We start from the raw sequence: 22,586 nt of genomic DNA, 5'->3' as shown, positions 1-22,586 counted from the left end.
TCTGCAGCCACCTCCAGTTGCTGCTTGTTTGTGGGTCTTTCTGCATTCAGTTTTGTATTTGATAACTGAAAAGTCTGCTTTATTGAACTGGGATCAGGTGACTGATTTAACCATTGAAGAATATCCGATTTATTTGCCTTGACAAACTCTTGGGTTGCATTTCAAGTATGCTTTTAAGCATTATCCATTTACTCTGTGAGTACTGTCCAGTTATGCAGCACGTGGCTGAGTCTGAGCAGGGAGAGTATCCCTGCACACTTCATCCTGCTACTTCTATCAACAGTCACATCATCAATAAACGCTAGTGGCCCGGTTCCACTGGCAACCGTACATGTCCATACAATAACACTGCCTCCACAATGGTTGAAAGATAATTCGGTATGCTTTAGATCGTGAGCCGTTCCTTTCGTTCTCCATACTTTTCTCCTCCCATCATTTTGGCACAAGTTAATCTTGGTTTCATGTGACTGAAGATTTTTTTTTATTAATTTTTTTCCACAACTGTGTCCACAAAGGGTTTTTTTTGTTTTAATGTTTTCTGGCAAAGTCTAATCTGGCCTTCCTGACCAGGAGTGTAACCGGTGGTTTGCACCTTGTTGTAAAACCCCTACATTCATGAAGGCGACTATTGATTGTAGACCTTCACAATTCATACCTACCTCCTGGAAAGTGTTCTTGACTTGGTTAGATGATTTTGATTTGAATGCTCCTTACGCTTTTTTGTAATCTTTCTGACCACCTGTATCGACATACCTTGGGACCTCATGTTGGGATTTATAGTGAACTGCTACCAAATTCAGGTTCAGCTCTTGGAATCAACTCCATATCTTTTGTCTGCCTAATTTGTCATGGATTAGCAAAAGAAAAGACCTCACCTGGCCATGATACTGCTTGTCAGTCAGTTGTCTAATTACTTTTGAGCCTCTGAAAATGGAGCTTCAGTGTATGCATGGCTGTAATTGCCAACCAGTTAATTCTGTTATTTTGTCAAACCCTTTGAAAGCCTGTCCTTCAATCACATCATGATTGTTTTTTCTAAAATCCACTGTGGTTGTGTACAAAATAAGAAAAAGTGTGTCATTGTCCAAAAACAAATGGACTTAATTATATGTGCTGTGAATGTGTGTGCCCAGTAACTAGTCATTAATCCACACTGTTTGTCTGTGGAACTTGTTCTCCTTTGTTTGTACTCTAAATAATTTAAATTTATTACTTGGTCTTGGCTCTTTTCACAAAACACAGTTTCCAACAGTGACTTGTATGTATGTATGTCCAAAGATCAAACCAAATACCCCTCTGTGTACTGCACATTGTTTCCTTAACATACATGCCACCAAAAGTGAAGAAATCCTACATATGTTAGTCAGTTGTTTGTCTCTCTCTATCGTCTGTCTCCCTCACTCACTCGCCTAATTCTGTGCCTGTTCCAAATTACTCAGATGAATCGATGAGTCCTAAGGCTTAATGGGGCTCTGCTCGCTTTCATCAGCAGCGAGCCCAGTCATCACTACTGAGTGGAAAGCCTATGTGAGCTTGACTGCTCAGGGAATAGGAGCAGGATTAAGTGATATCATATTGTTTAGCAGGGGATCTCCCTCCCTTGGCAGCAGCCCTGATATTCAGTCATGCCTTCAATAGGTGGGTAGTCATCGTGCTTTCTGACTCGGCTCTGTATCTCCACTGGTGATATTTTATCTTGCAGCTGTCATGACAGTAAATTGAAATTAAAATGAAGGCGTTTGTTAGAAAGAGATGAGTCACTTGTATATCATACAGGCACATTCATGCAGTTATGTGACACACAATGAGCATCTGCTGTAGTCCATCTTTCTCTCCTCCAGCTGAGAATGAGCCTGGGTGGGACATTCTTATTCCCTGAGGCCTGTTTTTTTCACTGAGCTATCTGGTGAAGGCTGTAGTTTATGGTTTATACATTTTCTGTGTTGAAAAAATTACTCTTGTTTGAAGTAATTGCTCCAGTGACTTAAGGGCCCTGTTTAGTTTCTCAACACTGAGATCATGTTTGCACATCAGCTTACAGTGAAACCTAGATGAACTTGCTGTTGCACAGAGATGCTTTAGGGAAACCTGGCCCTGGTTATAAGAGCCGGTCAGAGAAGATACCTGCTGCTGCTGCTTTCGAGACTTTATAATAGCGGTTCACACTTAGCCTCGGATGACTCCCCCGTGGCATTTTTGTACTCGCACCAAAAGATAATGTCAGTTTTAGAGCCCTGACACAATGAAACCTGAACTCCCTGCAGCCTTGCAGTAATGTGCAAGATCATGTCTTGCTGAATTAGGTTTTATGCTTAAATAATACAACATATGACATATATCATTCATTTTGAGTTTTCCCCAAAATAAATGAAACGTAGCGATACGGCGCCTGAAACAACACAAAGACATTGCAGTTGTATTAGAGCAATGGATATTTGTGAATGGGGCGGTGGGCTCGTGTGAATGAGCAGACCCTTGTGTCCACTATTCCTCTCTAATTGGGTGCAACAGATTCAATATAAACGTCACGGCCTTCCATATAATCCTGCCTATTAAAATAAGAACCACCATTACTGAACTCTAATGTAATAAATGTTATGAATGCAAACAGTTCTCTGAATGTCAAATGTCATTTTTCATGGCCACCCAAGTTTCTGCATGTTATGAAACATTTAGGAAGGTTCACAGAGGATTATCAGAATCCCACAGTACTTTTCTCCATTTTACACACACAGAAATGGTAAGAGTGGAGGTATGGTCGCAGAATTTAAAAAGGGAATGCATTACCAACAACTGGGGTGGTGATGGTGTGTCTTTTAAACTGAAACATGACTTTGCCACAAAAACAAACAAGTGCTTTGTCTGGTAGAGTCTAACCAATATAGGATTAGGACCAGTATTTGGTTTTTTTTTTTTATATAGATAAAAATAGAAAACAGTGAACATTATTTGCAGCTTGCAGACACCAGTGTGTATTAGAGCAAATGGCATTTTCCATCCCTCTTTTTCAGTGAGCTACTATTAAAGCTAAGTCAAAGCACTTCCATAATAATAAAGTAACTCCCTTTTTGGGCACTAAAAAGGACGCTCTCGTTCTCAGACATGTTTGGTCTTGTGTTATTTTGTGTTAGCGAACATCACGTTGCTATAACACTGATATGATGGTACGACACTTTTTGATGAATCACATAGATTTTATACCAGTGCCATCCTGGACTATATGGTATCGTACAGCTCATTTAATATGATGCTGATTTTTATATCAGTGACTATTTGAGAATAATGAATTGGTAATTTCATCTTGATGTAACTGTTAAATGCCTGTTCAGGCTACATCTCATGTTTTTTTCCAGTGACACCTGACCTGAATAAAAGAATAAATAAATCAAATAAACATGAATAAAAATATTAAAGATATTGATGACAATTTAAAACATTTCTAAATCAGCTTAGCAATAACAGAATTTAAAATGCCTTATTGAGTGTCGTGAAAACAGCATATGAAATTTCATATGAGATTAAAGTGGTTCAGTATAGTACAGTATGGTGCAAAGTGTAGCAAACAATGCAGTATAGTGGGGGAGGAGGAGGGGGTATTTGTGGGTTAATTGTTGTGTTAATTGTTGTGTGTGCATGGTTTAAATAAATAGGTTTGTTTTATTTTATTATATTAAAAATGAACAGGTAAATCTAATTAAATGGACAGGGACTATTTTCTAGCACTGAACACATGTATTAATACTTGTTTTAATACTTTTGCATAATGTTCGTCTTAATGGAGAAATTACACTAAGCCAATGTGTGAATGTGTTAAAACCCTTTTTAGAAGTGCATTTATTTGGCCCCCACAGATTGTCTCGTATCAACACCTGAAAATAAAAACTAGCTTTAATGCTTTTTAAACCAAGCCTGACGTGGTAGGTAAGAGTACCACATTTTAGAGTGAAAAAGCAGAACTCATATATATTAATTCATTCTCCTCATGCTGTAACTTTAGTCGTGCCTCGTGGAAATGTCTATTCCTGTGGTTGGTTATCCAAGAGACAACACAAAAAGACACTTTAGATCATTTCATCAAATTTCATGACATGGAGAAAAATACAACAAGACAAATATTATTTTTAAGGTTATGACAGTTGACAGTAACTGTGATATATGAAGTGCGATGTGTGAGTTAGAAACTTCTTCGGTTCTCAAATAGAGCAAGGAGTCTTCCAGAGGAAACAGCTTTAAGGATGAAGTGTTCCTTCAATCTATTTTGAGTGCAAGTTGGTTCATTTAATATGCTGGAAAATCACATTTTCTATGCTGGTCCGCAGCATAAAAGTCAAAGAGAGGAAGCTTTAGAATTCCAAATAAAGACTGAGGTGGATTTTGTCTTTAATGTCTCATTTCTGTTATTTCAGTGGGATCAAATGGTAATATTTCACTAGAGCAGGAGTCGGTAAACATTACAGCAAATATGTACATTGGATAGGCTGGAATGCCTCTTCAAATGTAGGTTTTGGTGAACTTCACAATCTTAAAAGATCTCCTCCAGTAAAGAAAAGCTTATAGTTAATTGTGAGGCAGTGATGTCTGTGCAGACATAAAAATTTTTCTTCCCCACCCCGACTCTTTAGGGAAGACAGCAAGGGGAAAAACTGTAAATCTCTCATATGCAAGACATTCAACAGTTTAGTCACCCTTTGAAATTTGCCTTGATGAGCAGTAATTGCTGTGCAGACCCTTCCATCTTTTGCACACTTTCATGTCCCCTCAGTGGGTCTTGAATCATGGCATCTCGTGGTCTCCTAAACGACCCTTGGAGTGTCAGAAAAGACCACCAAAAGTGCAAAACTTTGGCACCCAAGAAAGTCCTATGGTGTGCCCATTAAATCATCTAACCCTATTCCCATCTCAATATAGCCACGTATTTTGGAACAAGATAAATATTTGACCAATATATACTGTAGGTGTAGCTCTGGGCTCGGGCCAAAAACACCACTGTCAAAACATGAGTGAAAGAGAAGCATTCACAAGTCGCTGATTATTGCAGGTGCTGTGTCTCCGATAAGGCAGGATATTGATTTTATTAGAGTGGCAGAACTCTAATTACCTCCTGAACAAAACAGCCAGCACTGACCTAAAGCCATGAAGTCGGTCTTTGTATTTTGACTGCTTATTGATACAAATTAGGTCCTTACAAATAACATCTAGAAAATATTCCTGGTGTTTGCCTTCTCGAAATCTGCTGGCCGAAGCACTGTTTGCTAATGAAAAAGAAAAATAATTGCAGACTAAATGTCCTTGGTCTCCAAAGAAACGTTGCCTACATTCAGAGCTTTTCCTTCAATTACAAACTATTTCAAATACATCACATATAATGTGGAAAAAATAAACACTGATAATTTGTTGAGAGATAATTTTGAAATGTTTACGGTATCTCAGTTACATAATGCCTTTTGGGTTGAGGTCCAATTGGAGAGACACTGCTGGCTTTCATTAGCAGCAGGCATTTTTCTCCATCATATTGAGCGATGCTGCCAGAAATCTGTGCTTCTGAAAACATTGCAGAGCCCTGCCAACAAGTAACCCCCCCCTCACGCCCCCTTCCCATTCCCGGCGCAGCCAGAGCGGGGCCAGTTTGCTGAAAGGCAGCACAGGCAGTGTGGCACTTCTCCAAGCCTGGCCACTTTGGAAATCGCCACACGCAAGTGCTGGCCTCCCTGACGGTGGCGTGATGGGGTCACCTCTGGGGCCTGGGGTGTGTAAACACACATGACCCAAGACAAACTTTCACAATTCCGCCAGGTGTGCAAACAAGAGGCCGCAAAAATACCCGGAAAAGTCTGACCATGCAAAAACAATATAAGTGCCTCTGATGAACTCCTACAAATACAGGGGGAGAGGCAGAAAGGCTGACCGACCCTGGGTGGAACTGTTGTCAGAGCATGTTAGCGCTGCACATACAAATTCGTCACGTATTAGAGAATCAGAGAGTCTGATGGGTTTGACGAAAGGCTTACCTGTCCTGATTGGTCACCAATGTGGAGCTCATCCAGCCCACCCAGTCAGCTGAGAAAACCCTCATCTTCACAGAAAAAGAGAAACAGGAAAAGCATACTTTTTTTTTTCATTTTTATTCTTTTTTTAGAAGGGTATATTAAATCTGAGCGCGTCTACTTTTTGCCTCGTCTCTAAAATTCTAGCTCAGTAAACCTCCCCAAGTGGCCAATGGTCTCCTTTAATGCCTTAAGCCTTTATAGTGTTTTTTCTTCCACGGCCTGCACTACAGATCCAATCCACCCTGTCCTGATCCATTGTCTCCTGGGCCGGTGAGTCCTGGAGCTGACCTTTGTGGGGAGTCTTCCAGGCACCACATGTTGGTTTTGTGTTCATATGAACTCTACTCGCTTGAGCTGTTGGGCCTATGGCACCAAGTCTGAAGGACACAGCAAAACAAGGATTTAACTGCAACCAGATGCAGCAATGTCCTCCCATATCATCTGTTATGCTTTGTGTCAGATCTTCCTCAGATAGCCACACTGCCAGTTGAAGGGGACATGTGTTTGTTTGCCAGGGACTATCGAAGCACTGCAGCATATTCCCCAATATGTTTTAATTCTGGCTGCCAGTTAATGCCCGACCGTAAACGTAACATCTGGATTTGGTGAATGTGTTTCTTTTTAATTGGTTATTCCAGAATTATTCATTAACGACACACGGTGTAACGACAAACAGATAATTCTCTTTAAACTGCCGTAAATCTTTGCCATCACAACATGCAATTTGAGCCGACCAATTTCTACTTATAATGATATCATTGTTACAGCTTACCTCCGCTCACCCCTACTGCTAGACATTGAGTGAGCACGTAGCAGCCTGCTGGTTATACTATTAGCAACACAGATGAGAGATGTCTGCATGTCTGTAAAGTCAACCTGTAATTATCATGGCGGTATATCCCCAGGCAAGAGACTAAGTCAGATTTATAGATTTATTCTGTCTTCAAATTAGCATCATGCCTCGGATTCCAGCATTTCATCTCACAGGCTGCAGGAATGTTTTGAGAGTAAGAAAAGGGAGTCATTGTAATTCACAGCTACACATCCCAAAACCACCAACTGCAAAATAGGGCTGTAGAGGCAACATTATGTGAGTGTCGAGTTCAAAGCACACATATTAGAAACCTCATTTAACTGTGGCTGTACCCTTCAAAAGTTTGGATCAGTTTAAGGCTGCGGGGATAAAAAGGGTTTGTAGCTTTGTGCATCGTTTGGAAATAAAGACGGCGCTCTTACAGCAGGCAGAAACGTACGAGGAAAATGAAACTGCATTAGGCTCTTTTTGCCAGTTTAGATCTCATGAATGATTTTTCATGCTGCATGCAAATATGTTGCTACCACAAGGCTCCATTCACAGATGGCACCAACTATCAACATCAAAAACATGCACTGCATGTCACGCTTTGTGTGTTTGTGTTTGAACACGTGCAGATGTTTACTTTGGGTTTTTAATCCTAGATTTGGACAAACCATATCAGTATATTTTTAGATTGACGCCACTGAATTACTAATGACCTTATAAGGTAGTGCTAATAGTAGCAAATTTGTTTCAAACATGAAAAACAAGACATCCTAGTGGTAACTTTTTAACTGTATTTACTCTTGGTACACTGCTACATAATTTAACTTGCAAATCTTATTTGTTTACATATAATATAAAGATTTCCTGTCGCACACTTTGTTGCATGGACTCTTTCTAACTTTCTTGCTGTCGCTTGAAACCTGCTTTGAGTTACAACAAAGCATATTGGAACGTGTTTCGTGCTGTCTATACTGTAATATATGCATTCCTGTGTATTCCACTACGCTCTTAAATAAGCGAAATTCCTACATGTATTATAATCATAACATGATAGGTGCTTTCTGTTTGAAGTGAAGTGTTTTCTCCACGAGGAGTAAATACATTCCTCTGTTGGCTTGTCCTGGATTGATCTCTGCTGACTCAGAAGGAGGATTGCATACCTACCAAACATCTAATAGACAATGCCCTGGGGGTTACCGCTGTGCACGTACAGTCGGCTTTGTGTGGAGAACAATGTTTACAGTTCAGCCCAGTCCTTGGGGTAGAAACACAGACACTCATTTGTACTGGGTTTCAGCAGACTTTAGCATAATACTGTCAGCAAGACGGAAACATTAATCTTACAAGAGATGCAGGTGATAAATATCACCTTTTAAATCCCGAAACTGAAACAGTGCTCATTGTTCTACTGTTTTATTGTTAATAAAATAGGAAAATGTGTACAATCCTAAACACCATGACGGCGTTCTTTTTGTCGTTATAAATCTAGTTCTGCGTGGCTTTGGAGTAGCCCCATATGATTTGAATTTGATATTCTGATATAAATAAGATGTAAGGCCATAAACTATGGTACAGTTGTGTGATTATCCTAAGACAATGCCGCCAGTGAACTCTGGGAGCTGGCCTGTGTGCCTGTGCTCCAGGCTGTATTATGACTGGTTCAAGTCAGCGTCCTGCTCGTACATCTTTCTAAAATTATACACCACAAGGAAGAAAAGCGGCCACTTCTAACAATGTCAAAAATTCAGATTTAGACCTCCCTACGCCTCCCCCCGTTTTTTTTTTTTATCTTGTTATTGTCTTACACGGGGACTGAAAGACGAGTCACAGCGTTATGAAATCATGTGATGAGGGCAATTATCCATCACAAAAGCCCCACAAAAAAAAAAATAAAAAAATAACCCACCGGCTGGAGAAGACAACAGAGCCTTTTGTTTGCTGCATTGTCAGTGACACAGCACCGAACTCCTCCTCATAATAGCTTGTTTCTCTAGAGCACTGTCTGCCTTTATCAGGCACACTTTGTTCTCCTCAACAAGTAAACTGAGTTTGTGAGAGTCATAATCGGCAGCTCATCTGAAAGCTCATTCAGGTTGGGATTGGCTGTTGTCACCCCCAGATTTGAGTCACGGCCAGCGCAGAGTTAATTTATTCTTCCTAGCGCACGAGATGAATGACACATAGTCATTTCTGTTATTGACATTTGCCTGGAGTGACGACATCATGTGACCGGGGGCGTCATGTGACTCCCGGGCCTTGTTGCCGTACAGTTGTATCATCGATGCATTGTAATTATAATGCTGACTTAGCAGTTCAGCCACTTGAACTCTGTCAACCTTGGCCTTAGCAGCAATAGTAAAATCTCTCAGCTGTTGACAACTGACCACACAATGACAGGGTTTCAGGCGGCCGCAACTATACTGTACCGGTCTCAGTGGACGCGGACTGTAGAGAAAATCTGAATAGAGTAGAAGCAGGAACATCACCAAGGTCCTCAGTCATGGTCTTTGGTCTGAAGAAGCTGCTGTAAGTTTCATTTCAGGCCTCAGCGTCTCACCTGTCCTCTGTCCTCACCTTTAACACAGCATGGCATATATAAACCAGACAGCAGGATTTGTGGAGGACCAGTATGCTTTTCATACAAAAAGCACCATGAAGTTTCACAGAGGTGGAGAAATAGCGGGAGACTGGTATGCACGCCAGAGTAAGGAAGATATATATAAGTCAAACTCCATCTACTTAGCACACAAATTAAACCAACTTGTCAGTGAACATTTAGAAATCATCGCTTGGGTCTCAGCGGGCCTCGCTGTTTGAACTGCAGTGTAGGTAGGCACTGTTTATCCTGGACTGGCCCTTGATTAAAATGAGGAATGGAAGAAGGGGGGGAAAAAAAGAAGAAATGGCTCAGTCTCTCGGTGGTCAGCCACAGCCTCCTCATCGCAGCCTCCACCAGTGATCTGACTTTCTCCTTTTTTGCAATTTTATGTAATCACAACTCCAAGAGCTATTTTTAATGTGTGTTTAGGTTGTGCGCGCGCCATTCGATATTAAACATTTCCCCTTATTACTTAAAGGCCGACTTTATTTTCCCTCATAGCTGTGACTCCAAAAACAGCTGTCCAGACACCACAAGAAAGGTCCTTAAGTCACTGGAAGATGTAGATACCGCTGCTGGACTCCAAAAGAAAAATATCTACTTTTCATTAAGATTATACCATACCGTACTTCACCAAACAATTCACAAAGAACATCAACATCCTCTTGGCGAAACGGCGTGATAGATTAAGTTTTTCACTTCCATGAGTTTTGGATCCCGTTGAAGCGAACCTCTGCGTGGCGCTCGCTTTATTCTGTTGCTTCAGGTCACCGTTCTGCCTCAGCAGCAGCGTAAGGGGATATTTACGTTCACACCAGTGGCGCGGTGGCCAACAGAAGCTGATTGCAAGTGGTGTTTGTTTCCAACGAAAGCACGTTAATTCGGGCCCGGCCGCAGTGTAAACTACCTTGGCGTTTTACAGATGTCGCCTGTTAAAGTGAATCACTGTACCTGCCTGTTTGCCCGACTGGGCCGTTCTGATGCCTCGCCAGAGAGAGTACACAACACGAGCCAACGGGGCTATTAATAAGCCCTTCCTTTTCTAATACTGTAATCCGTCCGTGTGTGTAATGTCTCGCTCCGGGCTAATTATGTCACGTCATTTTTAGCTTTCGCGACGAGACGAATACAGACAGCCTCTGCCGGAGTTCATTTTAACCCATCTTAGGTATCATTATCCCCCAATATTTTTCAGAAATAATTTTCTTTGAAAACAGTCATCTGCGAAGGTCATCTGCTGTGACAGAGCGAGGAAACAGCAGCACTGCATTACACACATGCTGCGTTAATAGCATGTGTCGTTTTTTAAGCGCGCTCCAACACACGATACCTCTATTATGTGTCTGCGAGAGCTTGTGATAACAAAGCGAGTCCATTTGAAGGTGTGTGGTCCTGAGTGGTAGAAGAGGGAAAGTGTCTGGCAGGGTGGGCCATCAACCACAGTCCTCAGGGCAGACCTTGGCCAGAGCTCAGAGTACGGCCAAGCTCTTCAGCGCCGCACACAAGTATAGCAAGCTTAGTGTACGGCCACCAGTGGAGAACCAGTAATGAATGAAATATTATATTCCACATTATATTTCAGCCTTTAACATTATTACCTGCACATAAATTTTTTTTTTTTTTTTGACAGCAAGATGTACAAATGTTACAGAATAAAGCTTCAAACTGTTAGCACACCCCCAAGCGACGAGGTACACTTAAGTATTTCCTTTTACGAATTTATACATTTATACATAGGCCTGGATGTGCAAAATATGTAAATACATATATAAAAACAGTGTTTTTATGAGCTCTAAATACCAGCATGGATGGGTTTTGCCGTGTTTGGCTCTTCTCTCGTCAACATAATTTCCAAAGAAAAATTCTTCCAATCAAGCCGACTTAAATCCGAAGAATAGCTTTTCAAGTGAGCTCTGCTGAACTGCACAAAGTTCCAAAAACAATTCTTATACCAACAAAGTCAGAACCTTTCATTTGGATGTCTTCTGGATTTGATCTAGAGGGAGTTAAATCTTCAGATTTGAAGACCAGCAGTTTCAGTGCTGGAAAAGTGCACAGTGGTTTTTCATAAGGTGTGTGAACCTCTGACCTGACAGCGAGATGGGCCGACTTCAACGAATCTTTGCTGCTGTATCGGGGGGGGGGCATCTGCAAAGTTGAAATCTGTGCAGTCCGGACAGAATTCATGCAAGATATCTGACACTACAGCATCATCACAGTTCAGATTTTCGCCATCAAGGTTGTTTATCACATGCCGTGCCACCCAAGAAGTTATGTTTCCTGCCATGTGAGTGGGGCTTGACATTTATGCTTTACTTTTCGTTCCATGTTTTAGATTCAATCACGATGTGCAAATTATATCCCCATCAAACTGCATGCAATTTACTGTGGCTCAGCAGCACTCGGTGGTGCTGGACTCTGTCCTAAAGTTTAATACTTCTGATGGAAAAGCATCCATTTGCAGTAACCCTAAAAATGTTTATACATAACCTTAAATATTATTCTTGAAATACTTAAAGTATCGAGCACTAAACTGATCCAGATCTGCAAGCGTCTGTCTTTGCTGCTGCACTGCTGTGATCTGAAACTTAGAACGTCTAACAACTGCAGAAGGCTGCTTCTGGGGGTTTTAAATATTTTCTATTTCGAGTGAATGTAAACTGCACGGATGACACGATCGATTAAATCTCGCCACGGAAACAGGTACTGTCTGTGATAGTCGGTGTGTTTGCAGGATCTGAATGGCCCTTCCCTAAGGATACTGTAACATGCGCTGCAACTCAAGAGGCATGTTCTTGTTTTAGACAGCAAATATTTACAAAGCACCGCGCCAAGGAAAATGTTTCGCTGTACGAAAATAAGGTCGGTGGCAAAGACTTGTGGAAATGCTGTTGTGCCTCTCGGGGAGGGGGAGTGGTGTTATAATTTATGTTTGACATATTAGTAGTAGTATTTGAAACAAAAAGGGCTCAGACTCAATTGCTAGAATATGACAGTATGCTTAGTTTTTACACAGTAGTGTTAATTGATTTGTTGACTGTGTGTTTAGGTCTTTTTTTGAGATACAGTGATGCATTTGTTTATTGTGGACTTTGGCTTTGATCTAAATTTTTCATGACTGTTGCTTAGGCATGGTATTTAAATGCTATTTTATATGTTTTTTAAAAACACCCAAATTTTAATGTGCTGTCTATTTTTAATATAGTATTTAAAAGCAGACTGTTAAATAAAAAAAAAACACTTATTCTAATTTGTTTCTAAAATGTGTATCTGTGTGTATAGACAGTGATTTTCTCCTGCCAAACCAGGAGCAGTATGGATACATTACAATCGACACATACATTATTAGCAGGGCCTGAATTATATATTATTTTTCTTAAATCACAAGTAGCATGAACAACCCACAGAACCCGGTGTCATTGGATCATTGGAGCTTCTTTGTATCATTTCGATTAAGAAACACCCCCAATGATCTTCACTCACAACAAGAGTATTTTCCATAGTAGCTGTGGCATCTCTTATTATGTTTATTGCTTCTTTTTGTTTCTTTGTAGGTTTAATGAATGAATGTGGTGAGCCGCACAAATAAAAGTTGACTGTTCTCCAGTGTATATTGGCACAGGTTACAATACCTAGGTAGAATATTAAAAGAAACTGTCACATAAAAGCAAAATTACCTACATGAATGGCTATCATCTCATAAATTATAAGCATTTGATAGGTTTATTCTAACGGCTAATTAAAGGGAGAACGTTTCAACTGGCAAAAACAACTCCTAAGACAGAAAGACAAAAGGCTGAGGAGCTGCTCGACTCTTAGTCACACATGCCTGCTGGCAAATGAAAGAATGATTAAGATACTGTTAACACTTTCAAACCTGACTGAACTGCCAGCTTCATTCCACACATTCCTCTGCTTCTCCTCTGACACCCCGTCTGTGTTTTTGTGATGTGTTGTAACAAACACCTGTGATCAGGGATCAAAAGACAAACCGTGCTGAGATGTGCGAGGGTGTGGGAATCGGTGTGTGTGTGTGTGTGTGTGTGTGTGTGGGGAGCGTGTGATGATTCACTGTTAATTGTCGAGACCTGCCTGCTCTGCGCTACAGGTTGGCAGGCCGTTCTTGGCAGGGTGATAGTATGTGTGTGTCTCCTGTTAGAAGACATCTCTTTTACAGAAAAGACAGGTGGCCATGATCTATGGCCTCTTACGGGAATCGCCCCCCTGACTGCTGCTTCAGTGAGAGCCAATGAAAGCTCAGTATAAGCTTGGATGCATACATGCACAAACACGGCTATTACGGTAATAACGCGGTGACATAACTACTGTTTGTGACACAGCAACGTGCAAGGAGTGAGAAAGAACAAATTCAGGCTGCACCGAGACGACTCTTCAGAAACGCTCCTCGGTAAATAAGCAGAGCGTCACACCACCTCCGCTTTCCCTTCACACACATGCGCTCGTCCAGCTTTTTCCTCTCTTCCCCAATTCTTTCTGTTGCAGACAAACACACGCGCGTACACACCCAGTCTCACACCACCACCAGCCAGCCAGCCATTCACTCCTCACTCACACCCTCAAATCTTACCAAGCTGAGCTCTCCCTGCTCAGAGGCAGACAGGAGCAGCACGGCAGCCTGCTAAAGGAGTTGAGGGAAGGAGCAGCAGTGTCAGGGAGAGAGAGAGTTTGAGGAGAGAGAGTGAGGAGGGAGGGGGATGAAAGAGTGAAGGGAGACCAACCCAAGAGAGAGCACTGCTCCCCATATGCTGAGGAGGCATGGGCGGTTGAACAAGCTGCCCCCACTGAAGCCTCCTGACTCATGGGAGCGTCAGACCCCGATCCCCAGAGAGCCTGGAAATGCTGCCGAACCACGCGCAAGAGAGGAGGGGAGCCAGAGAGTAGAGGAAAAAAAAGTCCAAGGAGAGGAGAGGGAAGAAAGCCACAACGGTAGGCTGTCCCAACTCAACTGCTGTGCCGTGATGACGTCAGAGGGCATGTGACCCAGGCTCTCCAGTGACGGCACATGGAGGGCAGGAAAGAGACGAGTTTTAAAGCTGGTGCCTTTTGGGTTGTGTGAGGGCTCTGCTCGCCTCCCAAACAACCACAGAACCACAGACGTGCGGCTCGGGGTTGGTGTTTGAGGGCAACCTGGAGTGTAAATGGTTAATCGTCGCGGGCCAGCACCAGTCACAAGGACGGCGCTAAGCGAGTAAGTACGTTCCAACCACACTCGCCAAGCAAGCAAGTCCGACACCATCTGATCTATCCGCAAAGGCGATATTTGTCTCTGCAATTTTTTTTTCCTCTATAAAACCAGACCTGGTTGTTACTTGTGGTCATCCAAATAGTTGATACGTAAAAGCATGTCTTGTGGATGGCTTTTCCATTTTTTTTTCTTCATGACATGCTGCGTGCTCTTGGTTTAGGACGTGTCAAGGGTCAAGGAAACCACAGAAGAACAAAAGTGGGGCTTGCTGCAACCAGAGGCAGCTATGGCATCTAACAGCCTTTTCAGCACAGTGACACCATGTCAGCAAAACTTCTTCTGGGGTGAGTACCACTTTCCTGCTCCCTGTTGTGTCTGGATTGGGTTGGGGGGCTCGGGTCACAGGAAGGACTTGGGGTCAGGTGGAGAGGCTTGGGTGGTGGAATTAATGGGGTTCGAGGAAAGCGGGCGAAGATGTTGGAACTGGTCTGATGTTTTGGGTCCAGACGAGTGGAGGGGATCAGCTGAGGTCATGGAGGACCCCGCTGTCAAGGTCCAAGCTTTTGTGGCGGACGAAACACCCAACTATCATCAAGGCTTTTTCTCTTTTTTCTTTGTGCACCCAAAAAAAAACCAACAAGAAAAGAAAATCTGCCCATAGAGATTCCAGTATTTATTCTATGTGATGTTTATAAATATTTTCCAAAGAGGGAGATGATATGTTTGTGCAACATACCCTTAGATTTACAAAGCGATGCCATTGCGGAACCAAAAACAAAGGCACGGGTGATATTTTTGACAGACGTAAACAGACGCTGCACAAGGGAGTTTACAGTGGAGCATTGGAACAAGATGTGGGGGGATTACTGGGCTGTGTGTGTTGGGCGCCTGTGCTTGCGCATAGAGAAGAAGTATTGATTAGTTTGCCAAGAAAGATCTGTAATCGCTTCCTGAAATTGTTTAGTTGCGCTGCTGTCGTTAATTAATCGGTGTCGATTTCTGCAGGCTCCAGGGAGCATTTACTCGACAGACATAAATCCAGATTGAACACGAAGTTGATCCATGCTGACTTCCTTTCTATGAATTCGGTGCTTAAGTCTGTAATGATTAATGTAAACGTATCACAGTGATTGTGTTTGACTTTATTCACTTCTACACAAACGGATAAAAAGATGAAATGTCTTTCGTGTGTGTAAGAAGCTCTTAATTTGCACTTTTACAACCAAAGAAATAATTACGTTATTCTTAATGTGATGATCTAATATCTAATAATATATATTCTTAATATCATATCTTCCAAATAAATACAAGATTGTGCCTCCTTCCTGAAGTGGATCTATATGGAAGTAGAAGCAAAACAAATCCAAAAACCTGTGAACGGTAGCAGTGACAACCTAATGATTTTCAACTACCTGTGAAGGCCAGCTTGCGTTCTCCAGGCTGCAGCCTGTGTTTTGGGTTTGCTCTATTGTACTGTGACAGCTTCTTTACACAGTCTAATTCAATCAGCAAAATAAATGGTTTACAAGATGAATTTTCAAATTTAAACAAACATTTTCCTTCCCTTGCGACACAAGAAATAGACAGGCTCAGCTTAATAGACGACCTCCTCCTCTCCCCCCCCCACAACCCGCCGCCCTCCTGCCTCCCGCTCCGGTCCATAGCCTCCCGCTCGTCTTGTCCAAATCAAATGTTTAAAAGATGTTTTTAAGAAGTCGCTCGGTGGTCAGACACAGCTGTTCTTCTGGGCTCCCGCTCCGCACAGAAGCAGGGTGGCTCCTAATACACTCTGAAAGCTGGGAGAGAGTGAGCGTCTTCTACCAATCACCACCACCTATTACCATGTTAACCCCCTGACCTTTCGCCGTGTCTCGGAGGGGGGAGGGCGGTGGAGGGGGTCGGAGCGCAGGAGAGGAGAGGAGCAGCAGTGCAGGAAATTGAAAGCACGCCGTGGGAGAGAGAAGAGCAGATGTGTGCAGATGCTCAGGTAGAGAAGACACCCCATAAGGATGATAATCCCTGATCAGTTCTCAGACATCAAGGTTTGCTGATTGATGCCGTGCCACGCCTCATTGACTTTGCCCCTGTTTATGAACATCTGGGTAGTAAATCTGTCAGTGCAACCACAAAAAGCCCCCCTGACGGCACGGTGTGATTTTGCAAGACCACCAGTTCTTTCTGTTGTATTTATAATTCTGAATAAATAAATGTAGTGTACTGCGCTGCATCTGAACTGGCAAAAAATTAGGAATGGCACCCTGGATATTTTTTTGCTTTAGCCAAACAAAAAAAGGAAGGGGAAAAAGTAACGTTGAACTCATTTGACTTGCATAAGAACGTAAAACGTGGATTTTGTGGCATAAATATTTACATCTGTAAGCATCCTTATCAGTTCCTGTGAACTTAAAATGCATGAAGTGGATATAAAGAGAGCTGGAGCGTTGACTTTTGTTGATTTTACATATTTTCTTCAAGTCCCCCCGCTCCCGTGTTTCTCCTGGATCATTTTGCCCAGCGTCAGCCGGTTTGCCGAGAGCACAAAATACTGTTTTTGTAGTTAGAAAGCCACATTACTCCATCCGTCTGTATATTTGTGTTCATTAAGGACATTTTTAATTTAGAGTCGAGCCTACATTCCCATGCAGCGATAAATTGAGCTGACTTGAGGGAACGGGCAAATATTCCAAATTAAAGTAGAGGGGGCTCATTAAAATTTGTCTTGGCATTTACATGAGGCAATTTTAATTTAATTGCTTTGAATACATTTTTTTTATAACTCCTCATACTGGCAGATCAGATGGAGAGGGCAGAATAATCTTCAACATGTGTGGCACCCACTCAGCCACCGTGCCTCTCCGGGGAACATTTAAGTGCCTCTTTTCTCTATTACAAACTTAATTACATATAGACAATTAAGTCATGGGAGCAATTATCGTTCAGCAAAGCCGTGCAGTCGCAGTCGAGAGGGGGGGAAACAGAAGTGCTTACACACAGACGGACCCGAATCAACAACATCAAAAGAAAGAAAGCGGGGACGATGTGGGTAAATATCTGAAAACTCCAGGCGGAAAACTTTCCCCCCCGAAGAAAATCTCGGATAATTTGCAGGGAAACCGTATATATGTATTTGAGAAAGGGAGCTTCTGTTGCATAAGTGTTGCCTTAGATCTAACCACAGGCCTGCTTCTTGGAGACGTCTTAAAAGTGAACCAGACATCCCACCGCACCACCACCACCACCTCCCACCCGTTCGCCTCACCCCTCCCACCCCCTCATCCACCCGTGGAGAGACGTGAAGCCCACTCATCAATAGGTAATTTGAAAATGCCGGGGGATGGGTCGGGGGAGTGGGGGGAGGACGATGTGAGGGCTTCACTGGCTGCTACTGTGCAGCGGAGACTCTTCCCTTAACTCCAGGCTCAAAGGAACTCTATTTAGCATCGCTTAATTGTACCTCTGAGGCAAACATGTTATTTAATCCCAGCAGGGTCATATTGATGGAGTAAAATAGCGCTGTTTGTGTTTGCGAGCTGCGCCAGCTATTAGAACTTATTAGTGCTGATGGTTTACATTAGCCTACATGATTCCTCGGGGTAATCAGGGAGCGTTAATGTGATCGGGGTTTAATCAAAGATAGATTAATTGGTGTGTAATTCACTCAAATGTACTGTGAATGTGAGGCTGATTGTGCCCAAAAATAGACTTTAGGCTGTTATTAAAGTCTAAATGAAAGCGTCGTGGGAATAACGTAAGCTGTGATTTTTACGGTCTGAAAATCGAGTGTGATGTGAAAGTTGTGGAGAGTTTTCTGTCATTTTAAAAAATAATAAAGGGTTGATATACTTTACTAAAGGGGAACGAACGTTGAGAAAGCCTCTGCTGCTTTCTGAAATTATAAATGCGGTGTCTTTGCTGTGAATCGCTGTGCTTTGTGGTCTCGATGTGGTACAATGTCTGCTTCACTACTTTCAAAATAAAGCAGTGAAATGAGGGAGATTACTCTCATCTCTGTAATATGCAGACTGCAACAACAAATGTAGAACTCAGTGTAAATACTCACAGTGCACTGTATATTATCTCTTGTTCTGTCCTAATATTCAGTCGCTCTGGGGCTAATTACACTATTATGATAAGGTAACCTGCCAGCTGAGTGCTTATCGTAGGGTTCTGCCTATTCAAAGCATTGACATTAGACTCAAAAACAATCTCCTTAAAGGGCCAATAAACATTTGAACGCTTGCTTAAAAAAAGTGCTAACGCCTCGCTTGCTATAAATCAGTGCAAATGTTCAATATCCCGTTGGTGTTTTGGCGAGATGAGAGCCAAATTGGTGCGTATTTTTGGATAGCGTTGCAAACTCATTCTGCACATAGCTATGATTTTTAAATGCACCATAATTACCGGGTAGCTTAATGCCATTGCGTTAACCAGTGAAGCTTTTAAAGCGTCGCTGTGCTATTTTCACACTTAACAAGATCCTGCAGCCACTCATCCATTTCAATAGCATCAAGCTGGGTGAATTACCGTTATCCGATATAAGCCCTCAGAGAGGAAGTAACTACCTAACACTTTGAAAAATTGGTCTATCTTGGAACGGCTTCACCCTAATGAAACATAACACCAGTATTATAAAGCAGTCTGCTCTTTCTTTTCACATCCTCCATTTTTTTTCTTCTTGGCATTTATGTTTTATTTTAGTTGTTTAAGTCAGAAGATGACTTAAAGCGGAGCTGATATGGCAAACCACAGGAAAGGCTGAATAGCAGCGTTTCCCCCGTTGCCCGCCTTCAAATAGGCCGAGGCGGCCTTGCTTCCACACTCCCGTGTTTCTATAACGGGGAAATATGGAGTGTTGAGCCTCCTGGATGTTTGGGTTCAGCGTGTAACGATGTGAGTGAGAGCGTGGCCACAGCATCTACACAAGGCCTTACCTGTTCTTCCCCGTGCCGGAGAAAAGGGCAGGTTTTTTGGCTTGTTAGTTTAATCTTAAAGGAATGCGGTATCCCCTCCGACTCAGGCCAGACTCCTAAATATATAACCTTACTTTCCAGCACTAATGCACTGAAGCAATTCTGATTATTTAGTTGGTGTAACCTCTAACGCGTAGGAGTGTCATCACAGACAGTCGGGATTGTGCTCCGTTTTTGAGGAGAAGGTGAAGAAGATGAGCAAAGGAGCATCAAAGAGGGCTGAGCTGACATCAGTGGAGCACCTTGTTACAACGTGTCCAGACATCAGTATCAGCGCTGACTTTCTCTCAAGTATTTTCCTTTTATCGCATAGCACTCTTATAAAAAACATTTAGGGACAAATTTGGTAACTTAAACAGACGTTTGGCATGTAGCAAAGTCGCTGAACAATGACAGGTGGGTTTTGTAGTTTCTATTGTGCGTGCACATTAAAGGTGTGTGTGTGACAGGAGGATCTGTCTGCTTGATTAATGCTCTCGCTCAAACTGGCACCTGGAACCAATCCCCCCCTTCTGCCGCCCCCATGTGCACCGTGTGTGTGCATTCCACACAGTGGGACTTTAGAGGGACTGAGGGTGGGCGTTGAGCTGGAGGCGCAGATGGGACCGGGGGACTTGGAGCGGAAGAAAAGAAAGGTGTGCAGAGGAGGGAACAATAGACGGACGTGCATTGGAGGGTATAAGGGTGTCATTAATAGTGCACAGGCCCCATCTCCTAATTTGCTCAAATTACCTGCCCACACAGTGGGCCCCCTCTGCCAGTGCTGAGGTGTGAATACAACAGATCAAATACACCTGAAAATCAGAGAGCCCACCCACTCAGCGACGCCCACGCGAGGCTTTTAAGGTGGCCTGACAACTCTCGGTGCCTGTGCGTGGAAGAGAAGGGTCAAATGTTTACTCTTTCACGTTTCAGAAGGGAGTAAAAAGTGAGAAAATTAGAGAGAAAGAAGAAGACATTCGGAGGAAGAAAAAGAGTAAGTGAGACTGGGATATGATACAAAAGGAAGGATCAGTTTGCACTCAAGAGGCAAGTACAAAACTGACTCGTACAAATCACCTCCCATATGGCACTGTGGGGGCGGCTATTTACCCTCATTTACCTTCCTCGCCTCCCTTCATCCCTTCCTCCTTCTGCTTCTCCTTAAGTCGTCCCTTTATCCTTCCCCTCCCACCCACGCTTTCAGGAAAAGGTTGATGACAAACGTGATGGGCGGCGATGCTTTGGTCACCACAGTAATCAGAGTCACCAGCACCGTACCACCTGTGGCACACACAAGCTGGCATGGAGACTTATTCAGATGTGTGCAGAGACACTGAAATTAAATATCCCCCCGAGACACAAAAGGAGGCCCGGAGAGTGTGTGTAGGTGTGTGCAGTGGGCTGCAAGCCTTTGAACTTCGAGTAGTGTGTGTAGCTGATATTGACAAGTCTCTGGGGGGAGACGAGGGAAGCTAGAAAAAGGTAGCTCTCATTTGTAAAGTGGCCTCCAGGGAGAAAGAGAGGAGAAAAAATACTCCTCAGCTCCCCCACCCCCACTGCTAGGATTTATTAGGAGTGTAGTATAGATAATATACTTACACCTAAGGCAACCTATGAAGTACCTGTTCACTTCCTGTTAATCTGCGTGCACGTTGGAAGCTATTTGCTCGTCACACATCGCTTTGAAACTGATGACTGGTCGCTCGTGGACATTGCAGGCGGCAGTTGCCTAGGTGACCGTTTAATGTATATGTATATGTTATTCAATGGTATTCTTCACTTTTACTGGTAGTCACCTGGAAGTTGAGAAAAGTTTAGCTTGGGTCCTGCCCACCTTCCAGCACCTGTGGGGGGGTTTTCGCCCAAAGTCGCTTCACGTTCGATTCTTTGGTCGCCGCATCGCAACCGACTGCTTTCAGTACTCATGGAGCGTCAGCGCCATTATGCAGAAACTGACCGTAGTTAGAGGGTGCTCGCGAGAGTGTCCTCAACTGACTCGAACAAATGAAGCCAAAATATATATACACCTGCTTTTAAACCAAAAAGCTCCAATTGGATTAAAGTTTTTATAAATACATTTACATTTAAAGTCAGTTTAATGCCTGATTAAGACGTTACAATACTGAATTTTGCCAATATTTTTTTTTCCGCATTCTGCTAATATATGCTGATTACCAAGTTAAAACCCACGGGTTCCACCTCCGTTAAACGAAGCAGTTTTCAAAGAGTTTCCACAGCGTTTAGTTACATCAGTACACGAACTTGCACAAGGAGCAGCGAGCGTGGCGTTCGAAATCGATGTTACCAGGTGGCTGTTGCTAGAAACTCACTGGCGTCGCTTGTTTTGTGCATGAGATCGAGAGTGCAAATTGTTTAATTTTTGTTCTGGTTACAAGTGACAAAAAGTGACTTTTTTTTTGTCCACAATTACCAGTTTTCCCCTTGGAACAGCGATGACCTGTGTAGAAGTACGCGGTGTGTATATATTTGATTTATAAATAATTAAATGATTTAAAGGTCCAAACCAAAATCATGTATAATTACTGCATTTCAGCTGGGCATTCAGCAATTCACAGAGTTTGTAAGTTGTATTTAGAAGTAAGAGATAAGAGAAATTAAGTCTCAGATCCAAGTCTCTGTCTAATGATATTTATTACTAAGTGCAGGATCTCATAATCATATATCATAAGTGTATGATCACTTATTACATTTTAATCTTTGTCTCATAAATGCTAAAAATGATAAAGTGGAACTACTCAGGTTTTCTGTCTTATAGTTTCTCAGACTTTCTAAAGTCTGCGTGACTCTTGCTTGTGGAAAAAGCAAAGGTGGAAAAGTTTCGAACAATTTCTGCTGGAACAGCAGTGCAGAAATCCCCTACGTTACATTTCAGGTTGTTTCAAAGGACTTTCCTGTGACATCTTTTTGAGAACATAGCTGCTGTGTTTACGTTGATCCCTGAGCTGTTCCAGTTTACACA

At 42.6% G+C, this 22,586-nt stretch overlaps 1 protein-coding gene across 2 annotated transcripts in view; it reads left to right on the top strand.

Moving 5' to 3' along the window:
* Positions 1-14,218: 14,218 nt before the first annotated feature.
* The window catches only part of runx2b (RUNX family transcription factor 2b), a 39,269-nt gene continuing 30,901 nt past the window's right edge, over positions 14,219-22,586 (top strand). For both annotated transcript variants that reach the window (XM_005724899.1, XM_005724897.1), the window contains exons 1-2: positions 14,219-14,657; positions 14,875-14,998. In XM_005724899.1, coding sequence (XP_005724956.1) covers positions 14,941-14,998 — 58 coding nt within the window. In that variant the 5' untranslated portion in view covers positions 14,219-14,657; positions 14,875-14,940. The remainder of the gene's footprint in view (positions 14,658-14,874; positions 14,999-22,586) is intronic.

This window comes from Pundamilia nyererei, unplaced genomic scaffold (genome assembly GCF_000239375.1).
Source record: "Pundamilia nyererei isolate P.nyererei 1_Seehausen unplaced genomic scaffold, PunNye1.0 scaffold00013, whole genome shotgun sequence".
Lineage (NCBI taxonomy): Eukaryota > Metazoa > Chordata > Actinopteri > Cichliformes > Cichlidae > Pundamilia > Pundamilia nyererei.
Note: the sequence above shows the minus strand (reverse complement) of the source record. Positions and strands in the feature narration are given on the sequence as shown.